This window comes from Caenorhabditis briggsae (genome assembly GCF_000004555.2).
Source record: "Caenorhabditis briggsae complete genome, chrX, whole genome shotgun sequence".
In the NCBI taxonomy this organism is placed as follows: Eukaryota; Metazoa; Nematoda; class Chromadorea; order Rhabditida; family Rhabditidae; genus Caenorhabditis; species Caenorhabditis briggsae.
This window is the reverse complement of record NC_013491.2, coordinates 1800003-1827665: the sequence shown is the minus strand read 5'-3', so window position 1 is coordinate 1827665 and position 27663 is coordinate 1800003. Positions and strand designations below refer to the sequence as shown.

Here is a 27663-nt window from a genome sequence, read left to right as displayed (position 1 = left end):
TGGAAAGGGGGGGGGGGGAGGAGAATAATGGATGGGTCTGGAAAAATGTAAGAAACAGAAAACCAGTTATTCGTTGATGGCAAAAGTAACTCTAAAAATCCTATTGACCACCATGTGTGTGTGTTTGTGAGTGGAGTGGTGGCAGAAAAAAGGAAAAATGGGATTCAAAGAGAAATTTCAAGTCAACCCCGGGGAGTGATTTATGAGAAGGACAAAAAATAAGAAGAGCGACAGTTTTATAGCGGTGAAAATTGTTTTTAATCATTTCACAAAAATCGTAGGAAGATATCGATTTCACGGAAGCCTATAGAATTTCAGAAGCTGCTGGAAACTAAAATATATACAATAAAAATTGTTGTATTGAGACGAGAAGAAAGTGTTTTCAAGGTGAGGGAAAATGAGTCATATCATAGAAGAGGAATGTGATAAAAATTATATACGGGTGCTCTGTTGGGAAGAAGTTTTGAAATTTTGAAATTCAAAAAAATCGAGAAAGTACAATGATACCCTAGTGTTTACCAGAGTTTGTTAAACCTAATCTCCTCTCATTTTTTCTACTTCTCTTCTTTTTCCTTAAAACTCGAGCAGGTGCTTTTTGTATTTATTTTTTGAATCAAAAAGGGTAAACCGCTCAAGCACAGAGTTCTAATCGATTCAATATATCAAAATGCAGTTTGAAAACACAAGAAGAATAAATATCAATGAGTTCTGTACACAAATATATCAGTTTGTTTGTACAGAAAGAAGAAGAAGAATGCCAAACTGGAGACGTCGCTGATAAAAGAGATGATTGCTATTGAATATTTTGCTGGTGATATGCAATTTGTATATGAATTGCGGGGTGAGGAAGAGCATAAAGGTGTCCCCTCCCGGTGGCCGAGCACACAAAACGTCAAACAAAACACGTTGAAACTTTCGGCAAATAGGCGGAGGGTTGGAGCAAACCCTAAAGAGGTTTGATGTTTTTAATGTGATTAGATTAAGCGATCGCAAGCGGAGCGTTTTGAATAAAAAGAACATTTCAAGTGGACATCATGTTAGCTACAGTATCTTGGCGTGCTTAGTTGAAGATAGTCAGCTTTGAAGCACTGGAAAAAGTAGTGTAAAACTTTTCAATTTGTTTCAAAAATCATGAGTATATCTGAACAAAACTAGAGCTATAATTTTCAGATACACCGCTTGAAACCAAACAAATGGCTAAATCCACGGAATTAGCACTTTTGATGAATTTGTTCCAAAATTTTGTCTACAAAAAATGAAGCTCTGTTTCGTTTAGTAAATCTGAAATGTTTCAGTCTTATTTATCAAAATCTATTCAATTTTTCAGACCTTTAAAGCTCGCGATTTTCAACAAAAAATAGGCAATAATAGAGTTCAGGCGTTATTGTAAATTTTTGTAAAATGGGTAAAATGGACACTTTGACAAACTTTTTGTTTTAAAAAACGCTTTTATCATTATTTTGTTATCCAAAACAACTGAAAAGTGTATAGAAGACGTCAGAGAATTGTATTCCCTTGTAGACAGGTAGCTAAATCTAATAAGAAACAACTAATACTGGTAAATCTCTTGACCACAATAATACATCATCATTAAGTTTGAGATGGGTGGTCTTTACAAAAGAAAATGAAAAAAATGAAGAAAAGGAAATAGTATGATAATACAAAACTAGTTTTCTACCCTACTTACTACTATGTGAATGTCTCGGTCCTCAGGTTACCTTGTGCTGAATGAAATTTGAGTCATCTAGGGGTTGTGTTCTTCCAGGTTTGGCTATTATTCATTCAGGAGGAGTAATAAGAGAAAGATTCAGGGAAAGAGAGGGAGAGAAATAGAGAAAAGAAAATTCATGCGGAGTTTTGGGAGGTGCGGAGGGGAGGGGTTGTTTGAATACAGAATTGCCTCGGCATGAACTGAATGTATTTACAGAGAAGAACGTTTTTGACTGGAGGTATTGTATCCTGAACTTGTTGATATTTAACACTTGAATGCGTATGAATGGTTTATGATTCCTTTTTTCTTTTATATGGGGTTCGAGCGGTTTTTCTCAGTTTTTGAATATAGTGGGTGTGATTTTTCAAGTTGTAGTGCTAGATTTTGAAAATAAGCTAGAAAAATGTGATACAGTAGAAATATTTCAGTCCAGAAATAATCAGAATAGTAAGAAATTGTGATTTTTTCATGACCAATTCTAGATGAATCACTCAGTCGGTAGCAAGTTTTTCTGCTTCCTGGAATTCGTAAAAAATTCAAATTTCCAAACTTAAAAAAAAATTATTTGTGTAATTCTAAAATTTCCTTTAGATGAAAATGAATTTCTTCGAAAAAAGGAGGTACAAATACGTTTCTGTGCTTTAAAATACGAAAAAGTTCATCATAGAGAAGATAAGAAAAAAAACGCGGCGAAAAAATGTGTCAAGGCGTTTACAAGTATAGGTGTGGTGATGATGGGGGTTGTCAGTTATCATTTTTGCATGACTAACTAACAAAGTCGTGGGAAGAACTACGTCTTGGATGCAATGTGGGATAAAGATGTAGGTATCAGAAGAGAAATTGATATGAGTTTCCATTCAATTATGGGAGAAACTGAAACACGTGTGGTGTTGTATGATTAGAATAGAAGAAAACAGGTGGTAGGGGCAAAACAAGAACTGGTCAGAACCACATCCTCTTCCAATCAGTGATGACATCAAGGAGACGAAATGATTGGATCTATTACATCCTGATATGTTAACAGAGTTGCCAGCTTCGCACATTACGTATCGCGCTCGTTTTTTTTTCTCGTCATTGCTTTCTCAAAATCTTGAGCATGTCTTGTTGTCAGGGATATGGGAGAAAACTAAGAGTTGGCAAATATTAGGTATAGGTGCTAACAGAGGTATTTTGTGTCTGCTCATTGGGTCAACGTTGAAAAGGAAGAAAAGTTTAAAAGCAACAACGTGTTTACACTTTTGAGTAACTTATAAAATGACATTTAACACGACAAGGACGAACCGAAAGCTTTTAGAGAAATGGTTTGGTTCTCACTTTTTTCTACTATATAAGGGCGGGCGGCTTAGTTTAAACAACAAAAAAAAATTGACGATGAGGTTTTTACGCTTATTATACGTACGTCTTGTGGGAAACAAAAATAAATGGTGGAAATGGAATCTCGTTTTTTTTTTCTGTGGCATGTTGCCAAGGGCAGTATTGGGCTGGAGAACTGTTTTTGGCCAAAACAAAGTTTTAAGAATCTTTGAATCTAAAAAAGAGTCTCCAAGAAGTATTCAGAATGTCTAAAATCTTGAACTTTTTTACGAAAAATGGCAAATCTTCTAAAATTGGGTAATCAATAGTTTTTTGACAATTATTTTTTATTACTTGGGGAAAAAATATTCCGCCAATACTAATTTTTTTTCAATTGAAATAGTACCAACTCAATTTTCAAACTGTTTTAATGTTAATTAGTTAACCATAGTTGCAAGCGGGCCGGCTGATAAATTGTCCCTAGAGCGAGATTTTCGGACGGTTTTGGTACCAAGTAATAGATCTCGACAGGGCCCATCACGCCTATATCATTTGAGCCGGATTACATCCCGATAAGATGTCGAAAATTGTCATTTAAGCTAAAATTGCGGCATGTTACCGGGATGGAATTAGGCCTTAATGATATATGCGTGATAGGCCGTGTCGAGATCTATCCTTTGGTACCAAAACTGTCTGATTATTTAATACTATTCAGAAAATACATAAATACTATTTTCAAAACTTTCCGCACGGGAAAAATCCAGTCTAACTGGGTCATATTCAAGGGAATAATAAATAATATTTGCTTAGACAATTTTCAAATTTCCAAGTACCAACAGCTGCCCCATAAATGAGAAATCCATGATGCCGTAGTCTTCTCACAAGGAGCATTTAGCGAAATCTAACACCCATGAATTTCATTACTCGTCATTTTCAGAATTCAAGAAAAACGGCAAAAAACCATAATTTCGTTCTGGTGCAAAACATCTAGTCACTTTAAGAAGTAGAAAAACTAGGGACACAAAAAAGACAACAATCAAGGCAAAAGGACCTTTTTTGTTTCTCCCAGTGCAACGTCTCAAGGGGCACATTAATTCCGTCTAACAGCTACTTGAAAAGACAAACGATAGAGCTTTTTAAAGGGTAGGAAAAAAGATTTTCAGGAACCAAACCAATTTGTACACTCATTCCTTTTCGTTTAAATCCACTTTTCTTGCTTTTTAGGTCAAATTGACCAGATAAGTGTAGGTTTTTGGTCGAGAAATGCGGAAAGGAGAATATTTATGTGTCGAAAAAAAAAACAATTCAAAATGGAATTTGTAAAAACCTGATTCGCAACTAGCGACGGTGGTCTCAAGGACACCCCAGGAAAAAAGAAAGGTTTCGACAAAAACTTTTTGAAACTTTTCTGACTGTTTAAATTTAAAACTAGGAGTCAATACAGTATTCAAACGAAATTAAAGAAAAAAATTCAAAAAAAAAAGAAAAAGTGTTTTCAAATCACTTCTAAACCTGATCTTACGCCAGCACTACGCGTATATATTATCTCGAAATTTTTTCCGCGTTTTCTTTCACTTTTTCCTCTGATAACACAGCCTAACGCTTCTCATAACATATCCCGTCATTGAGGAATTTATTTGGTGGCGCATTGAGAAAAGAAAGCAAAAACGTATGAAAAAGGTGTTGGATATTATAAATGTCTTATATCTTATCTTCTCTTTTCATTCCAACCACTCTGAAGGTTTCTATCAAGTACTACACAAAAAAATAGCGCCACTAACGTTCTATCGGATGGGGAGTAAAAAGTGGAAATGCAAATAATGATTGAGTATATTGAATGAGGTAGAGGAGAGAAAAGAAAAGAAGTGGCGGTTCAGAAATCAGAAACAAATAATTCGAGGAAAAAATAATTACATTTTAACTAAAAGACCAATGGGTTTTTCCTTGGTCCCATGATGGGATAAATCTCTATTTTTCTGTTTTTTTTTCAGTCCTCGAGAACTTGAAACTTTGACTGACATGGAATGACTCCCATGTGTTATCCTCGAAAAAATCGAGATCTATATGGTTGGATAGAGCGTAAAATGTTATTTTTGATTCCAAACGGAATAGTTGGTAGAAAATTTCTTTTGGGAGTTATGGTCCAAAAAGTACCAAAAAATGCGTAAATTTTCAAAAAATCATAACTTTGACAGTTTATGTCCGTTTGTTGAAATTTAAAAAACAGTAGATAGGCAATTGATTGAACATTTGAAAATGAATTTTTTTTAAATTTTTTTCCTAATGATTGGTTTATTGATTTTTTGAAAAAATCAAAAAAAATTTTAATATCTCAAAAATCCTAGGTTAACTTTTCTTCTGATTATGACCATTGAATTTCGCACATTTGATTTACTATAGAAACATATCAATAGCCCGAGGGAAATCATGCTCACACTAGTTATGATCATAACTTGAGAACGAAAAAAAAATATCAAAAAACTGGTAACTCCACTCGATTTAAAATGAAACAATAACGTAGAAAAAGTGGAATCAACTTGTTCCCTGTAGTGAAAGTAGGTTAAATGAACGATTTCCGAATGATATCCTTCCAGCTTCGGACAGCCGAAATCGACCTTTTTCCATTTCACCTATTTTCACGATACAAAAAAAACCAATAACATTTGTCTGATAGTATTTTTTAATTTCAAATCGAATGGCGTTACCAGTTTTTTTATATTTTTTTTCGTTCTCAAGTTATGATCAAAAACAAAAGGTGTCCCATCATCAGTGAATATTTTTATTTTTAGGACCTAATTTAAAATTCTGTTCAAGCGGTTGATAAGATTTTGTCATTTTAATTATGTTTAAACAAGAGTCTGGCTATTTCCATCAAGCTTAACTAAAGATGTGCCCTGTCACATGTCACACTTCACCAAAAATAGGGGTCAGGCTCGGAAAATCGTAAATATTTTTGATTCTAGAGCCTAAATCGAAATTCTGTTCAAGCCGTTGATAAGATTATGTTCTTCTGATTATGTTAAAAAATAAGTTTGGCAGTTTCTATCAAGTTTAACTATAGATGTGCCCTGTCACATGTCAAAATTTTGCTTTTTTCAATATGATGATTTTAAGAAATGGTACGGCATTTGAAAAATTGATTTTGTATGTCGCACCGGCCGCCGAGGACAACGAATTCAAAGAAACCAAGTGCCAAAAATCGAAATTTTTTGGCATAACTTGTGTGAGCATGATTTCCCTCGGGGTATTGATATGTTTCTATAGTAAATCAAATGTGCTAAATTCAATGGTCATAATCAGAAGAAAAGTTAACCTAGGATTTTTGAGATATTAAAATTTTTTTTGATTTTTTCAAAAAATCAATAAACCAATCATTAGGAAAAAAATTAAAAAAAAATTCATTTTCAAATGTTCAATCAATTGCCTATCTACTGTTTTTTAAATTTCAACAAACGGACATAAACTGACAAAGTTATGATTTTTTGAAAATTTAGGCATTTTTTGGTACTTTTTGGACCATAACTCCCAAACGAAATTTTTTACTAACTATTCCGTTTGGAATCTAAAATAACTTTTTACGCTCTATCCAACCATATAGGTCTCGATTTTTTTCGAGGGTAACACTTGGGAGTCATTCCATGCGAGCTTATTGAATTATCATATGCTTGAAAAAGCAAGCTATGGCAAGGCTGATGATACCATGGCCGGAGAGATGGGTTCTCTTTGAAACCGATGATCAAAAGTGAAACTTTTTTAAATTTTGAATTTTTCTAATACCAAATAACGAAATCAGTAGCTCACTCTAGGGATTTTCAGTTGGCGGAAAATCCTTGGCGTTGTTCTATTATGCTCCGCGATCGATAACAAAGGATCAAAAGATGCGAATGAGGTCATCTATTGTCTTTTCTTCTTCGCCTTGTCACATGTATTTCAAAACATCGCTCACTATTTGGGTTTATTGCTCCCTAATTACTCATCTGATGACGATAACAATGCCTAAAACGTTTGAAAAGGGGGCGGAGTTTTCCACGGGAAGGGTTAGGCCAGGTGCAGGTGGGCCAAGCCCCTCCCCTTTTCTCCCAATACGGGCGAAAAAATTCAGTTTAGGTGTTCGACGTTTGTGAAAGTAGGCCAGTTGGGTAATGGGCTAGTTGGTCTGATCGGTCAGTTGGACTTCGGTTCATACTGGAAGAGCTTATCACTAGAACAGGACACACACTGCGAATACTGATCAGGCCGAGGACACCGTTCGAAGTTTGTGAAAGTAGGCCAGTTGGGTAATGGGCTAGTTGGTCTGATCGGTCAGTTGGACTTCGGTTCATACTGGAAGAGCTTATCACTAGAACAGGACACACACTGCGAATACTGATCAGGCCGAGGACACCGTTCGAAGTTTGTGAAAGTAGGCCAGTTGGGTAATGGGCTAGTTGGTCTGATCGGTCAGTTGGACTTCGGTTCATACTGGAAGAGCTTATCACTAGAACAGGACACACAATGCGAATACTGATCAGGCCGAGGACACCGTTCGAAGTTTGTGAAAGTAGGCCAGTTGGGTAATGGGCTAGTTGGTCTGATCGGTCAGTTGGACTACGGTTCATACTGGAAGAGCTTATCGCTAGAACAGGACACACACTGCGAATACTGATCAGGCCGAGGACACCGTTCGAAGTTTGTGAAAGTAGGCCAGTTGGGTAATGGGCTAGTTAGTCTGATCGGCCAGTTGGACTTCGGTTCATACTGGAAGAGCTTATCACTAGAACAGGAGTCATACTGCAAATACTGATCAGACTGAGAACAATGGGGTTTTTGGTTGGTTTTTTCCCCGGTAAAAACCATTTTCCTTTTCTATGTACTGAGCCTCTACGTGGCGAAAGGGATCAACAGACTATATTTGTCTTGCTAATCAGTACTTTTAGAAAACTTCTAAAAAGTTTCTCACTTGAATTTTTTATTGGAATAGGCTTCATAATATGAAAGCGAATGGGGAACATTCTAATAACAAATCAAGAAAAACTATTTTTCGATTTTTTCTAAAAATCCTGGAAAAAAAAGAAAAAATAATTAGAAAAAAAAATTTGGGATTTGAATATTTCAAAGTGGTCGGGGTTTCAATTAAAAAAACTCACCAATCATGCAATTGAAATTTCTCCAACAAAATATATGTGTGCATGGCGGTGATTCTGCACAACTAGTTTGACTCGATATTAAGACAAATGGCTCATAGGAGCAACTGATTTGGCTTGAAATTTGTCTCATTCTGGGTTCGTTTTCAAAGGTTTTGAAAATGCGAAAAACGAGAGCTTTCAAGAGTGGAACAATGTCGGAAATGAGAGATAAGAGCAAATCGGCTAAACACTTCAAACCTGTGTTTGAGTTTTTTCCTTTGATAACACCCCGTGACTAATTGTCTTGTTTTGGAAGAACAGAAAGGATTTGAAAAAAAAGCAGAAGGAAAATACTTGAACACTAGAGAAGAAATAATTTTGAATACAAGTTGCATAGACATTGAGGAACACATTGAAAATCCACTCACGACGTGTCAAGGTTAATGGGGAAGAGGTGAAGAAGTTTGAAGTCTCATTTTTTAAGTTTTATGAGGTAGATCGGACAAGATGGAAATGAGGATAGTTTTTTTTTTAAAGATTGGCTGACAGATTGTAGCGCAACTGTCATCAGGTAAGATACAAAGGGTTATTCTTGTATCATATGATTTTCAACAGATTGCATAGCTGTTTTGCTAGAAAACAAAAAAAATTGGGCTCTCCTAGAAAATTCTGGTCCTCGAAGAAATCCAAATTTAAATTCAAAAAATTCAAAAGAAGTTCTTTAAAATCTTAGAAAATTTTTAAAAGGACGGATTACTCAACGACCATAATTTCAAAGTAGAGTCAACAATTAACACAAAGCTGACTTCCTGTTACAAGTCTCACCTGAATTACATTTCATGTGATTTTATTATTTTTCAGTTGTATGATTAATAAGTTTCAACTTCATTGTTTCCTTTTCAATTTAAGCAGCAACAAGATTCCAGGGAATTACAAATTTGGAGAAAACAAATTAATGAAAACTATTCTTCAAAATTCAATAAAAGGCAAGCAGATCTTCTCACCATGTGATTAAATAATAATAATAATAATTTATTTGATTCAGGACTATCAGTCACTTATAAAATCAATGTGTTACAAATTAAACAAATGAGTTAGAAATTATGTTTGTCTAGGAACAGGAAAGAAGATCAATTAACATGACTTAAATTAGTTTTAAAAGAGATGGATGAAGTCAAGGGCGGGAACACGGTTTTTGGAAGCGAGTTCCAGCAGGATATAATACGGAGAGTAAGAAATTGAGCAGAAAGTTTTGAAGCATTTCTTAATGTACAGCGAATGTAATATGGGTGGCGTCTTAGATGATTATGATGAAACGGGACAATGAATAGATTATGGGCAATTGCAATTTCCCGGGAAACTAGAGTTTTATACATAACAACTAGATCGGATTGAAGTCGACGGTACTCTAAGGATTCTAAATTGTGATCACAGAGACAATCAAAGTAGGATATATAGGGATAGTTGAACTTCTTGTAATATCGGAACAGGATTGACTTTTGGACGCCTTCAAGAAGCTTGATTTGCTCCTTGAGGACGGGGGAGAAAACCATACTCAAGAATGAAGCGAATGTAGATGACAAAACATTTTACGAAATTATCCATTTTAGACCGGCGGAGAACATTAAAGAAAATGTTAATTCGTTGGTGTGCTTTCCGGAGTGTGGTAGCGAAGTGGTCAGAGAAGGTCAGTGACGAATTGAGAATGACTCCCAAATCACGAATCCTCTGAACAGTTGGCAATCTCTCGTCGTTAATTGAAAAATGGTTGTTAGTGTTATTAATATTGATATATCTGGAAAATTTTGATCTCAGACCCTGTTGAATGAAAAACTTGTTTTAAAATTTTTACATGTTGGTAAGCAGAAGTGAATAACTGTCAGCCTGAAAGAGCATCAATTTATGGTTTCCGATATAATGAAGACTCACTTTCTCAAGGCTGTCTCTTTCTCTCGCAATGAATAATTGATAATGACGAAAATCGATAAATCTTCCATATATAAATTTGAATTTGAAAAAATTTGAAACATTAGTTTGCATAAAGCTATATCGAGAACAATCTGTAAAACAAAACATCTCTAGAATGGTCATTTATAGTCGATTAACCTTCTTAACGCCGACGAACTCTGTCGAGAATCACTTGACGAACATTTGGCTTTTGATTTCGCACAACCTCTGGCTCTTGCACCAATGGAACATTGTTTTTCAAGTTTTTGACAAGTTCAGGATGCTTGCAAACGGATCCTATCAAGTGATACCCTTGCCACAACGTATCCAAACACTTTGTCATCATTACGGTCAGCAAAGCAGAGATTGTGAAGATACAGATGTTATAGGCTATAATTATTCGAGATGTACCAATTTGTTATTTTTTCAACTTTTTCACCCAAGAGAAGAACATGGAATGGTGGAACCAGGAAAATGGCTTTAGTCATGAATATGAATAACATCACAACTAGGGATAGAGCACACATCTGGAAGTTTTTTTCTGAGTTTTCGTGAAAATAAACGATTGCAATACTTCAATTGAAAGGAAAAGAAAACCTAAGGTTTGTAGTGAACGACGTCTTGTAGTTCTAGAGATCAGTGACGTGTTTCGAAAATCAGAGACATCAGAAATCAAAATTTTAGTTTTTATACAAAAAATCCCATGCCTGGTTTTAAAGGCTATAACTTCATAAAGCGATTTTTTTCAAACATGAGCATTTCCCGGTACTGTAGTTGAAATCTCCGAGTCATAACGTCCACCTATTTTTAAATAATGTATTACACAGTTTGCTGTCTTGAGACCTTGATAGACTTACAGTGCATCATAATTCACTTACCGTTAGTGTCACCATCGGCATGAGCAAGATTCCTTTAAAATTATTAATTCCGTGATCGAAAACAAGGGCACTTGGGACGATAACGAATGTCATGAAAACTTGAGCGGCCAGTATGCTGCATTTCTGTAAGAAAAACTGGAGATTCCTGAATTCTAGACCTCTACATTCACAAATTCCACGGCTCCAATAGTCTCGGCGGCAGTGAAGAGGAACAAGTAGGAGAAAAACATAAAAGAGATAGTCCGCCGTTTTCCCACTGACTTCAACAGCTTTAAGTCTGGATACAGATCCCAATGAGTCTTCATTTTTGGTTTGTTCCTGTTTCGCATCCAGCGGAACATATAGACAAGTCAAGCTGCTTCTGAAACGAAACACGAAAGCGTATTGATGAAATCAGGAAAAGGGAAACAGATAGAAAATATCTTGGCCAGAACAAATGAATGAGTTTTCTTCAGTCCCAAAATCAATCGTATTGTAGTCGTGCCCTCTTATAGGCGTGGCTTGAGTCGGTCTCAAAAAAAAACAGAAACAGAATTGTCTTCTGCTTTCGAACCGCCCATTGGAAAACGTCGGAGAACAAGAGGAGATTAGAGCCATTATACCGACAGAAGGAGAATGAGATGATGGAAAAAAAAGATGAAAAAACGACCGAAGATGTATATCCATATTTCCGCTCAAACCATAATTATAATGAAAACACACGAGCGTTTCCGAGATTTGCAGGATTTGGGTTTTAAGGAAAAGGGCATTCATCCTAGTCGGTTCAGATAGGAATCGCATTTGGTATACGGTAGCGTTGGCTCCAATATAACATTTTAAAAAAACAACTGTACGATTTTAAATGACAGCAGAACCTTTGAAATCTCAAAAACCGAGGTGGATATCTGTATGTGTATTCTGCAAAGAAGATAGATGAGAAATGGAACATTGGAGTCAGAACCTAACCTGGCACTACTAGGTAGATGAAAATTGTGTGTCCTTTCTTGTTAAAATTAGGTACATAAAATCAAGAACATTGTATTCATAGTAATGGTCAGAACAAAAAAAGGAAATGGTCAAAAAATAGAATCGGTGAAAAAAAAAAGCTTTGAAGATTAGAAGAACAGATTAATTGGCCAAAATTACAAAAACAAACGTCCTGGTTATAGTAAGACATATATTTTATGAAAGCGTTTTTTTTGGAACAGGAGAAAAAATAGTTCGGCTGAACTATGATTACAGGCAATCAGAATGTTGTACGCTGACTTAGACACATTTGACAAAAAGAGCTCTGGAAATTATGAATGCCGACTTTTGGAGAAACAACACTCATAACATTGGAGCAAAGAAATAATAAATACCGTCCGGGTTACTGTAGGCGCGCATTCTAATAATTTTTATAGCGGAGAGAGTAGTCTCGCACCAAAAGACCTCAATTGAATTGTTTCCCAATTACAGAAATTTTCCAAGAGAAGCTCTTAGGCCACCCACTTTTCACCGATTCCATAAAACCAAATGCAGTGAATAGCTTTTCAAAAAAGACTATGTTCTATGAGGCATCTCTCAGACATTCACCTAATTGCTTTTAAAATAGGGGACCTCGTAGGGCCAAACGTTTTTGGACCTTCTGCAATACATGAATTTGCCATAAACCAGGCCTTTTTATCGTTTTGGGTCTAAGTGGGTGGTGGTTCTTTTGAAAGTGCATTGAACGGGAAGACAATAAAAAGGGTTTATTTAATTCTGAAAACTTGAATGTTATGAAATAAACGGATTTTTAGAATGCTGGATGAGAGGGAAAAGTTAAGTTCAACCAATTCGGGAAGAACTTTTCTCAAAGTTGGGATAATTGAGGATCTTTTTGGCGAGTGAGGATCTTTTCGGCTTTCTATTATTCTAAAGTACCTCCAGAAGGGCCTTCTACTACAGTTGCTTTTCAATTAGAGGGTTTATTTATTCTTTAATTCTGAAAAAAAAACGTTTTTCGATGAGCTTCTATGAAATTGTGGAACGCAATATTTCAGTTTTCACAATACATTTTGAAGGGTACTCTTTTATTACAGGGGCTCTGTTTTCTCGAACCGCCTCTTGGAGGGCCCTTCTATTAAAGAAGCTCTTTTAATACTTGTTTTCTTGTGTATACCGTATTTTCTCTAATAGAAGCCCACCCTGGCTGTGCATTTTTCTTTTCGGTTAATGCAGGCTTACTCTTTTTTGTATATTTTTTGGTACTTCCCATTAGTTCTTGTCGTTTAATAACTACAGTTCAGTTGAAAACCGAAAACCTTATAATTTGAGCGTTTTCTCTAATATTAGTTCACCCCCAGAAGGAGGTTGAAAAATAGAAGCCCATGGGCCTCTATTAGAAGAAATACGGTGTCTCTTCTACTTTCCTTATCAGATCTTTTGATATCTTCGCCAATTCCATTTTCGAAATTTCAATCCGCTGACCTTTTACCTTGTTTACCCACACCTCCCTGTCCTGTCCATATAATCATGACAGGCCGCGCACTCTCATAGTGTATCTTCAAACAAGGACACCGTAACAGAAATCTTTTCTATACATTGCTCATTTTATCACTCCTTGCTCTGCTATTGACATGGATCCAGCTACTGAACAAACGCTGGATATTCTGACACAGAGCTCCGTGATATTCATCGCTTTGCTGATCGTAATGTCTGTGGTTTTTGTAGCGTATAGGTGAGAACAAATTTCGTAGTTTTCGTGCATTTTTTATCTCTGTTTTGAGCGTTTGAGCTCCAAAGAGTGCGTTGGTTTCAAAGATGAAATGTAAGGCTTGACGTTTTCGTCATCTTGGTCCAGGATTCCTGGGAAAGGAAAGGGGAATCATGAAAAATAGAAATGATGCTCTTAGAATATTTCGTTTATTTCCTAATATTCATTTTTCAGATGCATCCAGAAAACTTGAAAGGCTTCAATGCGGAGAAATCGTCATATCCTTGTCTGTTTTGTTAATTTGTTTAGAATATGGGAGAGCTTCTCATTTTTTTATTCCAGTGAAATTATATGGAAACCAATGTACAAAATAAAAAATTCATATTTATTGTTTTTCACATTCAAAAAGTTTCCCTTGACATTTTGAACTGAAAGTTTCAATAATTATTGACTCCGCCGGCCACAAATATTCTCACCATTCTCAGAATTCGAGTTTCTCGAAAATTTCATTCCTCCTCCCTCTTTTTTCCTTCCTCCCCACTCCAACAGAATGTGAATTATCAGGTTAGGCTCCTTATAAATTGATTTGTAGCACCCACACAAAAAAAGATAAAATTAGAGACAAAATCAGCTGGCGAGTTGGACAAACTGGCTCCTGCATTTTGTTGGAAGCTCATATGTCTTATTTTCTTGGACATACATCATGTCAATTTTGTTGTTGTTTTGTTTCTAGATCGGTTTTTTAAAGGAATTCGGAAACAACTAAAAAATAGACAAGAAAAATATTATAGAGCTTTTAAAAAACAACAAATAGTTTATTTTTGAATCGTATGTGAAAGATAACTGAATAGACAAATATAAAAAATCCTAAAGATGAGAATTTTCAGATTTGAGATAAAATTAAAAATGTTTTCATTATTTCTGAATTCTTGATTTTCAAGCTAAACTTATTGTTTCCAGGAATCCAAAATTTTCCGTTAGACTTTCCCAAAGTTTCCTTACATTAATCTCCTAGCTTTACTTTCTCACAAAACACTTTAATTCCGAAATCCTTGATCTCACATTAGACTGCATGTTCAAGGCATTCTCGGTGCCAAATTGAACGCGAGACACCTGCATCTTGTGTGCTCGCGGAGCCAGGGGTAGTCCAATTTTTCGTTTCCATTTGTAAAGCAATTTTGTCTCCAACTTATTGGATGTCTAGAATATATCAAGAAAATGTGATTTTTCCCTAAAATTTTTTATTCGATAAAATGTAGAACTCCAATTCTTCAATCAGCTCTTTTCTAGACTTTCCAGTTTCAATTTCTCACGTAGTAACTGAGAAACTACATATTCTTTATTTTTCGAATTCTCTCAAAATTTTTTCTTTTTGATCCTAATGATTGTTATTGTGATCCTGGTCGACGTGGTCAAAGATCCCAATACGAGGACTAACTTAAACTAAAAAACTAAAATTTCAACATTTATAACTTTTCACGATTTTCGTGCGTTTCCAGTCAGTTTTTTGACTGTCAACAAATTTTTATTTTCCGAAGTTTGGTTTTGGACAAATCAGGAGAAATTAGGAGAAAATAGGGAAAAAAACCTGAAAACAAATAATGAAAATGAGAGTATAATCAGGTTACCGTCGTTTTTGATCTACGACTTTAAGCCACACCCTCCAGCGTTTCTGGTCCAGACCCCGATTTTTTTGAACCCAGCATAATACTGATCCGTAAGTTTTCAATAGTGCATAGTTAGAAAAATCTCTCTTACCATCTAAGGTGAAGCCACGTCATAATCTCAACTCTCACTTCTCTACCCATTATTTTTCTCTTCTCCTTCTTCACCTTCATATTTTCACATCATACGTGCTAATTATACCTTTAGAAATGTTGTTTTCCCTTATACTCTTTTGAAAACTCTGTTTGAAGTATACGAAACGTCAACTTTTTCTCGAAATTCTACTACTAAACGCCAGCTAAACAATTTTCTCTCTTCTATTTTGAACATAATTGTTTTTCATCCTCATTTTTTGTTTTTCTTTATTCTAAACCTCAGGTGATAATTCAAAATTAGTTTTTTTTTTCGTTTTCAGAAGTAACGTTTTCAGAAGTAAAATTGATTGAAGTCATATTTTCTGAGTCATGGCAAACAAGCGGGGAAGAAGTGGAAATGTGGTGATGCATTTCCAGCATCCGGATGGCTTCAATCCAAAAGACAGGGTCTACAAAGCATGCTGTTGTCATTCGAAGACATTTACGATTTTTATTGGAATATTCGAGATTTTCACAATTTGTTTTCTTCTTGTAGCTGGTATGTTTACTTTGTTTGACTGCGTCAATTTGAAAAGCAGAAGTTTCAAAAATTGAAAAAGTTGATTTTCAGTCCTTCCTGACGTCACGACCCGTGTCTGTGACAAACTCGGCAACCAAACCGAAAGTGATGGACTTTTCGAGGAGTTCACATTGGAGTAAGTTACAGTTATCCAAGAACCGTTTCACAAAAGATACAGCAATGTCAGGAACATCACTTATATCAGCGCTGCTCTTTGTCACAACAACATCACTTGTCTTGTTTGGGCGATTCTGCAGGTAATGCTGTAGTTTGAGAAGTAAGCTATCTAAATTTTTAATTGATTCCAGATAATGACAGTGATTGCAATGTTTTATGGAATCAAAACCATTCGCTACTGGTTTTTCATCCCGCACTTCATCTTCAGGTAAGATTGTTACGTCATGCTAATGAGGAGGTCTTCTCGAAAAAGGAGACAAAATGACTCATTCCAGCCTATCTGTGAATTAAAGACCAGTCAGAAGTGTGTTTTCAGAGTCCTTTGCGTTTCGATCCTTTGCACTGTTGAAACTTGGTTCATCATTCGTGCAACAGGGACCAATGAGAACATTGGCGCGTATCTGACTACGATTATTGTGTTTGCCGTCATCGTACTTGCTGCTCTTTATGCAACGGTGAGCAAAGTTATTTAGGGATTTTGGTTGATATTTGTTTTTAGTGGATTGAAGTTCGATGTGCACATTTTGTGAAACGATCACGAGATACTGGATTCTCTATCAGCGTGGCTCGTCCAGTGGGTCCGGCTACTATATCTCTCAGTGAAAATCAAAATGAGCAAGCTCCAGCTCCGCCGGTAAGCAAGTCTTAATTTCTGAAGTTCTAAGTTGAGATGGCAAAAAAGCGGGGAATCACTTGAAGGGTGAAAACCGCGATATGGTTATAGATGCTAAGCAAAATTTGCAACCACGTAGCTCATCCGGTGGCTGTCAAGATACGCCTAACATTATGCTCACAAGTTCAGAGTTTTTTTTATTTATTTCAGTGTTTCATTATTTTTTATTATGCGTTTCTGGAAACGCGGTTCTTTTGGAGTTTAGTTGAATTTACTGTTTGGAGAATGGGAAACATTAGAAGATTCTTGTAAAAATTAGAAATATGTAAAATTGCAAATTTCGATTTTTGTTCCCCACGCCCAAACAATCTTCTAGTAATATTTTTGAATTTCCAAATGTATTATTTGCCAATTCAGACCCGTCGCCTTCCTCCTCTCCGCCACACGAATCAAAATCAATATGTTCTCAATGAGATCTCACCTCCACGGCCTGGAAATCCAAATGAGAGTAAGCCAATATTTTGAGACAGCTAAAATTTAAAAAAAGTTGTTTCAGCTAACCACTAACATTAATTGATCCATCACCGATCTCCATTCAAAACGGGATAAATGAAAAGTTTGAAAATGACTTCGCTTGTCTCACTTTTTCATTCCACATCCAGCACTACATATTTGTCACATATGAAATCCGTTTGTCTATGCAATATAATAATTGGCCGAAATGAAGAAAATTGATTTTCTCAACTTGTGATTTCGATCTTTTCTCTTAACCATTCATAATATCACATGGTTTCAATTCCCTTACTTCAAATGAAATTCAGACCAAAAATCGTCTTCATTCCTTAACTTTTCTCCAAAAAAAAATTTAAACAGGTTTCCAGAGTGACAAAAATACCCCGGATAGGTCAATTTTTCTTAGATTTTTATCGCACCAATTTCATTCAATTCGGCTTTTTTTTCATCTTTTTATTCGATCTCATGTTCTTCTTCTTCTTCACACAAACAATTTTTTTTGGAACTGCCAAAAAAGAAGATATGCGGCGCGCATCGAAATTGAAACCCGCCTACTTTATGTTGGAGTATAAAAGTATCGGTGAAGACAAGTGAAATCAACGAGAACTGATTTCGTCCACTTCCCGGTCACTTGATTCATCGAAAATGTTTGAGGAGTACATTAACGCACCAACTGTAAGTTTTCTTTCAGTACCAAGCTATGAACAAAAACGCCAAGCTGTAAAAATATGAGCCCATATAAAATCTATTAAAGCAATAGTGATAAAGCAAATTCTTATGATTCTTTTGAGATAACGAGTTAGTCTTTGGGCTTCACACGACTGCATATTTTAGAGGTTTTTTTTTTGCATCAATGCACAAATGTGTTTAGGTCGAGGGCAAGGTTCAACAATTGATCGGATTCTTGGTTCAAAAAGATGCATCTGAGATCGGAAACGATTTTTCATTCAAAGCCGAAGATCCAGAGCGTGCCGAGTACTTCAATACGATGATTGCCGAAGCGTTGACCAGTGTCTTCAATGTGCCATCAGAGCCATCGGATGTAGAGCCATTGAACACCGTTCAAGATATTGTTGATCGTATTAATAATGCTTAATCATTGTGTTTGAAATTTAAAGTGATTATCAGAATAAAAGTTTTTTAACATTAGAAATCCTTCTGATCTTTGAACATATGACATACCGGTTCTCTTCAAAAAATGTTTCTGATGGTTTCACTTTCACTTTCAATCTCTTCTCTATACCATTTAGAATCAAACTGCCCTATCTTCTGTTTAGTACTAGTTCACAAACTACGTGACCAATTTCGAATCGACGAAAAAGTAAAGTTACTGATAAATTATAATTGCCTTTGTTCCAGCTTATCAGAGTGACGTTTTTGACAAGTGCACACATAAAATCATAATAATAAAACAGTAGAAACTATTATCATGATAGTACAATGGTTATCAGATGATGAGTTTTGTTGTGCAAAACAATAAAACTCAAAAGTGGACTTTGAGTTTTTGGTAACTATACAAAAACGGATTTTTGAATGGAACTATGGGCATAGCTGGTCAGTTGCCATCGAAATAAGGTTGGAATAAATTTATTTTACCCCAAAAGGTAATCAGTCATGAGCTAGATTCGCTACCACGTAGCTCAGCTGGTAGTTCCACGAGTCCCTACAAGGTCAATTCCCCGAAAAGCTTCACCGTTTTTGATTTTCTGACTTTGTCCTAAATTTGAAAAAAAATCTTTTAGCGACCATTTGAGACACTGTGCTGACCAGTTGCTCTTTCTAACGTTTGAACAATTTTCATCAATTACACAGATACAATTTTCATTCAAAAAATCATCAAAAAGTAGAGAAAAATAGGGGAAAGGACTAGAACAATTAAGAACAGCGGTTTCAAGGTGGGCGAAAAGAAAAAAAATGGACACAGTGATGTTTTTCAGTATATAAATATAATCTCAATTCAATTCAAAGACGTGGGCTTCAAAATGAGATGGGTTGGGATCTAGGAGGGGTTATAAATAAGCCTGGTGATGAGAAAAAAATAGAGGGTAATAAAAATCAATACATGTATTTTCTATATACACCATTATCTTCAATTTGAAGCAAACTTAGGGTAACGTGTGACGAAACTACCAATTTTCAGACACAATTTGAGGGAAAGAATGGGAGGGATTTCTCAGAGATATGTTTGGAAAAAAAAGAAATATATAAGACATGGAAAAAGGAATAACATAATTTTTACAGGGATGACGGCTCACAAATCGAGATTTGTGTCGCCACGTCTTCCATTATTTTCTCATGCTGCTCCATAGGCGGATACTCGCCACTCGTATCCGCTGACAGGCTGTCCGAACTGGTGCTGCCTGTTGAATCTGAAAAATTCAAAGTTAATAATGGAAAAGTTAGAGACAGTGAAGTGCTTTATGTTGTTAATAAAAAAAATGGTTTGGTTGAATCTAAACTTATAAAAATAGGGAAATGTCTAGTCTTGGTTAAAAATTAGAAAATGTTAAAAAATAAGCACCCGTTAGCAAATTGATTCGAAGAATTCCGAGATGAATACATTGGATCATAATTTGCTCTCTCGATTTGTTCCCTTCGGTCTCTTTGGAAATCTCCAGCCATCCATGGGTTGTAATCTGTTGTTAATCATGTTAGTAAAAATGTGGTGCAGTGTTAAATTTGCAATTGAAAAGATATAAATTGTAGATCAAATCTTACCTCCAGATCGCATCTCATTATAAGTGTTCTCTGCAGACCTCACATCTTGCTTCATGATTTCAATTAATTCCTGATGACTCAAGTCTTCCACTTGCATCATATCTTTCTTGACCTAAAATGGTTTTTTGATTTTCAGTTTTTCTATAGAAAATTGCAATAGTCTTACTCTGAAAGGACATTTCTTTTGAGATCCCTGTGGCTCAATGACTCTTTGAATGTAAGGATGAGCTAATGCTTCTTGAATGCTGATTCTTTTTGTAGCATCATACTGGAAGAGTTGCTTCACAAAATCAATAGTGTCGCAGTGTCCACGAACGATTTGCTGAAAATTGTTTCTTCTTTATCAAATTAATTTCTGAAGACAGTACTTACATGATCTCCTCTAGCCTTGCAATACATAATATCATCCCATTCGCCGTCTGCCCTTCTTTCGTAGTCTTGAATCAGCTTTTTTGTGCGATCACATCTGATCTCATCGATAACATGTTGTGGTGGATGTCCCAACATCGCCAGAAGCATTTTAATCTGTCCCTGAACACTTCTACCCGGCAAAAACTCGTTTCTAGTGACCATCTCTCCAAAAATACATCCCACCGCCCACATATCAACTGCTGTTGAGTGTTCTGGTAGGACAAATAATAGTTCTGGAGCTCTGTATGGAAGGGTGGCCACATGTTGAGTCATATAGTAACAATGCTCCTCATCGTCATGTTTCTTTGAACTGTTGTCTGTGAACTTGGCCATTCCGAAGTCTGCTATCCGAAGAGTTCCATCCTGATTGACTAGCAGATTCGATGGTTTTAGATCTCTGTGTGCGATGGAGGCGACATGAAGGTACTAAAAAAATTTGAATGTTTAATTTTAGAATAATTTCAATTAGCTTCTGTCATTATTCTAAAATTAATATTTCTTCTCGTTCATTCCCCAGCGCTCAAGTTTTACGACCTGGCGCCAGAATAAGGACGTCACCGGCATCATTCATACAACTTTTCTCCTTCTTCTCACTAGAAATATGTATGAGAATTAGGGCGGTGGCTCGCTGAGTTTCAGCCAATTCAATCATATGTTTACATTTATTCGTATAGTACACTTTTGGTTTCCGCTCAAAGAAAGAGAAGAGGACTGTTTGATTAGTGTTATCAATAATACTGCAAAGAACATGAACGATACGAATCGGAGAGGAATGAATTCAAACGTAAGATGAAAAATGGAAAACACGAACCTCCAGTCCTCTCAAAAGCTGTCCCAAAAACTGGTTGATGTAGTATTCATCCAATGGTTCCTCGTTTCCATAAATAATGTGATGAAGGTTGTTTTGCATCAGATCCATGACTGGAAAAAAAATAAAATGGTACTATACTAAAGTATACTGTTCTTTCGTCTTTTTTTAGCTCTTTCCGCAAAAAAACGTGCTGAGAGTATTTTTAGCGTTTAATACAACTCCAAAACGCTTATCATATCAATTGTGGAGAGTCGTAAACAACTGACAAGCTTACCAAGAAAAACGTCGATGCCAAGTGGACCTTGTGTTCTGAAAATGTCACGGAGTGTGACAATGTTTGGATGGTCGATGTAGCGAAGGACACGGATTTCCCGAAGTGTACGTCTGGCAAGTGTAGGAGTGGCGGAAGCATGAGCAACTTTTTTAATGGCGACCTGAAATGCCAAAATAGCAAAAATCATCATCTGTCATCTAACAAACCTTATCATCACTTGAAGTTTCTACAGCTTCACAAACAATTCCGAACGCTCCCGACCCAATATTCTGGATAGGCTCATAGGTCTCCGCAGCACGTTCCAATTTAAAATCATGTTGTAATTGACGCTTCTTCAAACCGTCTAGCACACGGTTGAACCCCTCTTTCTTGGCTGGCATTGAGCCTGGGAAAGCAATAATTATTGAGAAAACAGGAAACTGTGGGGTTGAGGCAAAAACTAATAAGATTATGACGGTAGAGGAAGACAACAAGAGGTTATTGACGGGTTGAAAAAAAGGCCATGTTTGAAAAGGACGGAAAGGATCATTGAAGAAAATCACTAATTAAAGAAGCACAAACTAACAAAAGGTACAACACCGAAATACAACAAAGTTTGAACTATTCTAGTGAAAGTTGCGGTTTTTGTGTAAAATTGCAATAAAAAACGTAGGATTGATAAGGAAGTATTCTAATTTGAATAAAAGGAGTTTGATGGACAGTGTGGTCTGATAGACAGGTGCCAAAGGAGGAAAAGGACTGAAAAGGGAAACTGTGATTTGATCAAAGTAATAAATTAAAAGACACAAGAAGAGTATCACTTTCGAGGAAAGGAACCGACAACAAAGGAACATTAAAGTTAAGAGGTGAACTTTATTACACACCTTGAATGTTCAAGTTAGCTTCACCGAACGGTTTGCGGTGCGCCATTGCTTCAATGGATCCTTTATTCTTGGAATTTTGAGTGTTATTGATAACTTGTGGGCTGTAACGGTTATGGTACCCGCCCACTGGCGATCGCTGGTTTTCTTGTGGTGGTGACATGCTGTGGTCCTTCTCCTTGGCTTGAAAGAAATTTTTCACCTGAAATAGTGTTAGTAAGCAATATTGGAAGTTTTAGTTTGAAAAAAAAAACAAAAAAGCTTGAAAATAGTGACTTGAATTTTAATCAGGAAGTCTTTCAGACTTCCCCAGGAGCTGTGGTGGCAAAACAAACTGTATCGGTCAGTCGACAAATAGAAATCTATCTTTGTAACAAATGATAACACTAATTGATAGCCAAAATTTATTGTTTCGGTCTCACTTGCATATTAATCAAAACTGTACTACTACTGTTACTGTCATGCCAAAGAAAGACATGCATTGGAAAAAAAAAACTAGACCCGGTGCCAGCGAATGATAATTTTTGATAAGCAAAAACGTGTGTGTGTGTGTGTGGATGGCGCGACAAAAAAAATCATAAAGTAAAAGAGAAGAATAGAAAGAAGGAGAAAAGTTTCGAGGGAGAGTTAGGGCGGAACCCCGCAGACAGGCTTCATTCTGTTACGTCAAAAAAGATAGTATTTTGCTATTCCGTGAGAGAGTGCATATGCGAACATTTGAAAACATAAGTGGATTATATATTGTGTCAAAAATGGGCAACGAGTTGACGCGCTGACTCGCGAAGCGGAAATATCAAGAGTTGGAAATTCGGGGTGAACTGATTTCAAGTCTCTAAAACAATCCAGTTCAACTTTTCAGTTCAATGACTCACAGAAGTTGCAAAAGTGTCAAATCGATGATTTTATTGCACTCAGACGAGTGTGTGACACGAATTGGCGGCGGCAACATTATAAAAGCCGGATTCATTATCTTACATCAGATGAAATTACGAACTGATAGATTTTATGCCGAAACGAAGTAATAAAAAGTGTTCTAATTTCTATTACCTATTCTTTGCACCAGAAGGTGTAATTATTGGAAATGGAATTTCCGTTAAAGTGGCGCACTATAATGAAACCGTAAAAAATAGATTTCTGGAGTTCGCGGAAAACAAGTTGGCAATTAAAAATCACAGGAAAAATCGTTGGCCCTTTGAGCTGATCTCAATTCAGAAAATGTGAAAAATCTGCCAAAAGTTTACAGATTTTCAAAATGCTTAGGAAGTTAGAAAATTAGGCTTGACGAGGAAAAAAATAATGGTATATCAAATTAATGCACTTTTTTTGCAAAAAGTACATGTAAACTTTCGAAAATTATTTCGAAATAATCCTATCAGGCCTATGCCACCATCTGATTTTTTAATAAAACAAACTGAAAGAACTAACATTTTTAACAACCATTATCTTACAATCACTTCATTATAAACCAGGTGGCTTGTGAGCACACAGAAATTAACGTGAATCACTTCCATCCTACGCAGAAGACCTTCGAAGAGGTGTGAAAATGATAAGAGAACAGTTGTTGCTAAAAATAGCATAGAGCTGTTTGAATAAGATGTTCCTGTCTATTGCCAAGTCGTTAAAGCTCGAAAACTCTATTGTTCTTCGTTGCAGAAATGTGTTCGAAAGCCTAGGGGTTTAATGGCACTATTTGCAGATTTTTAGGATGATAAGGTAAGAAGACACTAACGCCTTGACAGGTTTAGGAATTAAACCTTTTGTCCGGTTCCGGGGCCACATCCAGCGAAAGCAAAAAGAAATAAAGAGGAAAATGAACAATTGAACTGATGTAAGTTTGAGTAATCAGTTCAAGTAGAGGACTGCTGATTGATAGGCAATAATTTATGCATATCGATAATTCTAGGAACAAGAAGGATGTGGAAAGGACGGAAGTGGTTATGAATAGAATAAAAACTGCTTGAAACAAGGTCACACCCTTGTCTGGAATTCTAATGGAAGTAATAAATCAGTAATTGAGAATTAAAGGTGGGGTGACATAAAACAAATTGCTCAAAACCTCAAAGAGTTAAACTTATAAGCAACTACCGTTTTTTTATTTCTGACATTCGTGTTGAGATATTCCTATCCAATAGAATGAGCTAACGGCACTTCAAAACTTCCAAGTCCAAACTTTATAAAATACAGTTTGATTTGCTTCAATTCTGGCATCGAAAGATTTTGTTGGAAAGACAAAAGTGTTGAGAACATATGTTCTAGAAGAGCTTCAAAAATCAATGTATCTGAGATATCAATTTTTGAAAAATTCCAAAACGAATTGTCAAAAATGAAAAGTTTGAAAATTATCCTACCGAAAACTTGAAACCACCCAAGCAGTATACCATCACATGATAGTAGTCTATTCAATTTTGATAACGTCATTAGAATCAGAAAAAAGAGGAAACTGTAATCACACGACCTAGCTCTTCTTCCTCCTGCCCTCTAGGACCGGTTCCGATCATTCATTCCAATTTCTTTTGTCTCTAAATTTTACTCGAAAATTTTGTTAAACAAAAGTTTAAGTTTTCAACAGAATGACACACCCAATTTCGCAACTCTCCTCGTCTCCTATCTGATTCGTGTCCAGGAAAAACTTTCTGTGATAAGCTCTAGCTTTTCTTTCTCTTATTCTTTTATTCTCTTTTCCGCTATTGTTCTAGTCCTGGTCATTATTTCTTATTCTCAAAAATCGACCTCAAAAATGAAACCTCAAGAATAAAACAAAATTGATCAAAAACGAGAAAGACTAGATGATGAAAAAAAAGGAAAACCGAATACTAATTACTACAGGTTTTTGATGATGAGAAGAAGTTTTGAGAGGGAAGGAGAAAGGTGTGATCACGACATGAATCACCCAACTGCTACTATGTATCCAGCCTATCCTTCTTGTTGTTTTTGGCCAATTGGGTGTGTCTTTTTCTTCAATTCCTATTCTCTTCCTGTTGTCCGAACTAGGACTACTGTTCGAGTGAGAAAGCAATTTTGATAAAAAGGGGATGATTTAAAAAATAGCTTACCGTATCCAAACCCATTTTAATTGTATCCAAAAAGCCCATTTTTGTGAACAGATTTTCAATAGAATACTAGTTTAAAAATGCGGGAAAGTCAAAAAGGGTAAAATAAGACGTCAGATAGAGAGTGGGAACGACGTTATCATAAACTCAAAAAGTGACATATAGCGGGGGGGGGGGGGGGGGGTGATAATTAGCAAAATATAGAGTGCTTGTGTGTTTCACAATCAATCAGGACGTCGTGTTGTGTTGACAAATAAAGATCTTTTGATGTAGGAATGAATAATATTTTGAATGGAACATGACGACTATAGTATTTACGTTTTTGTTATTTGGAATGTTTATATTGATAATAGTTGAAGAGGAGAGGAGAACGAAAAAGCATGAAACAGTAATGTTGGAAAAAGGGAAAATAGGAACATTAAAAGCTTAGCAATGATGACCTGAGAAATTTTCTGAGGAATCTCAAATTGAAAACAATAACAAATAAATTCGACGTGTGGATATTTATGATAAAACCAAACAAAAGCAAAAAGTATTAAAGTAGTGATTCTTTAAGCATTTTGAAAATCAAGTATTGAAGAAAGTGCCAAAACAAAAAGAAAAGTCTTGAACATCTTTTTCAGCTCTTAGAATTTTCAAGATACAGTAATCTCATTTAAAATTGAAATCTAAAAACCATAAAGTTTGATTTTTTATCTAAAAACCATAAAATTGCTGTATGGCTATAAGAAAATCGCAAAAAGATCTTAACAAATTCTTAATTAAAGACTTCTGAGTAAACTTTTCAAAAATCTTGATTAAGGTTCATGGAAAAAAGTTCGAAGGTTGATATTTCTCGAACAAATTGACAATGCGGACAGATTGCGGAAAGTAGAAATGCGCGAATAGAAAAAAAGAAGCAAGAGGCTGGAGAGGGCAAGCTGGTAGAGCGGAAACGGGCAAGAAAAAGAAAAAGAAGAATAAGATGAGTAGCAAGTTGTACTGTTTGCCGTCGATTTTCACGCGCGCGCTTCTCTCCTGGTGCTCGTCTCGTACGTGTAACGTATGTAAACACTACTAGAGCCGCCGTCGAAAGTGGTACTAGTAGGAGTATCCCTCAGAGATTGATCTCTAGCAGTTCTAGAGTTCCTTTCGGTTTCTCCGCCTCAAAATTCGGATATTTGCATAACGATACCTCCCGCGGTGCGTCAACCTACGCCCAATAGAGCCTCTTTGAGAATCCCATTTAACCCGTAATAGGGTCATTGGTCTAAGAGCTAGATTTTCCTATTCAGAAAACCTTCTGAAGGTTATAGACAACCAAAAGTTCAGTTTCTGGGTTTTGAGTTTAATAGAAGACAAGATAAGACTGCCATCGAGGTGTCATATCATATGTATTCCCCTATTAAACTGTAGAGAGGAAGTGACGTTAGCACCTGCTTTCACTCAAAAAACCGCTAAGCAAAGAGAGGAAAAGATGAGGGGTGTTTTTTCAGATCGAAAAATAAGACTGACTGAAAATCGAAAAGTAAGAAAAGCTGTAACGCAAACAAGGGCCTTAATCTCTTCTCATTTGCCAGTAAAACACGGGGCGAACATCAAATAAAAGACCACCAACACTAGAAAAAAAGTGGAATCCCTTTGGAGGGAATAAAGAGGAATGAAGACTGTATTCCTCTGATTATCATCCCCTTTCTCTATACTCTTCGGTAATTACACGCTATTTTCTTTTTCATACATATTCCATAGACCCCGCTATTACCTCATCCGTTGTCACTATTTGTTTCAAGAGAAAGAGAGAGAGAGAGAGAGAGAGAGAGAGAGAGAGAGAGAGAAGATCCCTCGACTTCCAAATATGTATATACAGTCAAAGAACCCCTAGGCAACCAGTTTTTTTGCTGCCAATTCTTTTTCGCTACCTCCTCTAACATGTACAACACTTCAGAAAACAGGGGCAAGGTCAAAATGTCATTTTAAAAGTTGAAGAAGCTCAAAAAACGTTTTTAGGGTCAAAAGCGTTTCAAAGGTCTGGAAATTGTGCAGATAATTTTATAGAAATTACGGCAGCCGATAACATGATTTTTCAAATCTTTCGAAAATGAAAATTCTAACACTCATCTATCAAAACAGTTGAAAGTATGACCAAAGACTGGTAAAAATGGGCTATTGGCACGGAAAAAAAAATTAGAGATCGGCAAACTTTGCGAGAAAAAACCATTGCGGTCTAATCCGTATATAATTACATACAGTTTTGCTGCCACACAAACAGGCAGCGTAAAACAGAGTTCATTATTTTTCACGCCTAGCTTTTTTTTATAGCAAACACTTTCAACTTTTTTTGGGTAAGG

At 36.0% G+C, this 27663-nt stretch overlaps 4 protein-coding genes across 4 annotated transcripts in view; 1 reads left to right on the top strand and 3 right to left on the bottom strand.

The window, feature by feature from the left end:
* CBG16188 overlaps positions 1–1908 on the bottom strand; it is a gene marked incomplete at both ends in the record, with an annotated part of 4089 nt that extends 2181 nt beyond the window's left edge. The window contains one exon of the mRNA XM_002643468.2: positions 1893–1908. Coding sequence (XP_002643514.2) covers positions 1893–1908 — 16 coding nt within the window. The remainder of the gene's footprint in view (positions 1–1892) is intronic.
* Positions 1909–10219: 8311 nt separating this feature from the next.
* Positions 10220–11027, bottom strand: CBG16189 (the record flags this gene model as incomplete). The annotated part of the gene is made up of 3 exons (XM_002643469.2): positions 10220–10446; positions 10496–10583; positions 10935–11027. The coding sequence occupies 3 exons, from the start codon at positions 11025–11027 to the stop codon at positions 10220–10222; spliced, it is 408 nt and encodes a 135-aa protein (XP_002643515.2).
* A 4692-nt stretch (positions 11028–15719) lies between these two features.
* CBG16191 lies at positions 15720–18308 on the top strand (the record flags this gene model as incomplete). The annotated part of the gene is made up of 7 exons (XM_002643470.1): positions 15720–15888; positions 15961–16045; positions 16097–16166; positions 16218–16294; positions 16403–16541; positions 16586–16720; positions 18084–18308. The coding sequence occupies 7 exons, from the start codon at positions 15720–15722 to the stop codon at positions 18306–18308; spliced, it is 900 nt and encodes a 299-aa protein (XP_002643516.1).
* A 1139-nt stretch (positions 18309–19447) lies between these two features.
* On the bottom strand, positions 19448–22449 carry Cbr-sma-5 (the record flags this gene model as incomplete). Its single annotated transcript, XM_002643471.2, has 8 exons — positions 19448–19581; positions 19931–20042; positions 20097–20252; positions 20303–20767; positions 21153–21262; positions 21427–21586; positions 21633–21811; positions 22290–22449. The coding sequence occupies 8 exons, from the start codon at positions 22447–22449 to the stop codon at positions 19448–19450; spliced, it is 1476 nt and encodes a 491-aa protein (XP_002643517.2).
* Between the last annotated feature and the right edge of the window lie 5214 nt (positions 22450–27663).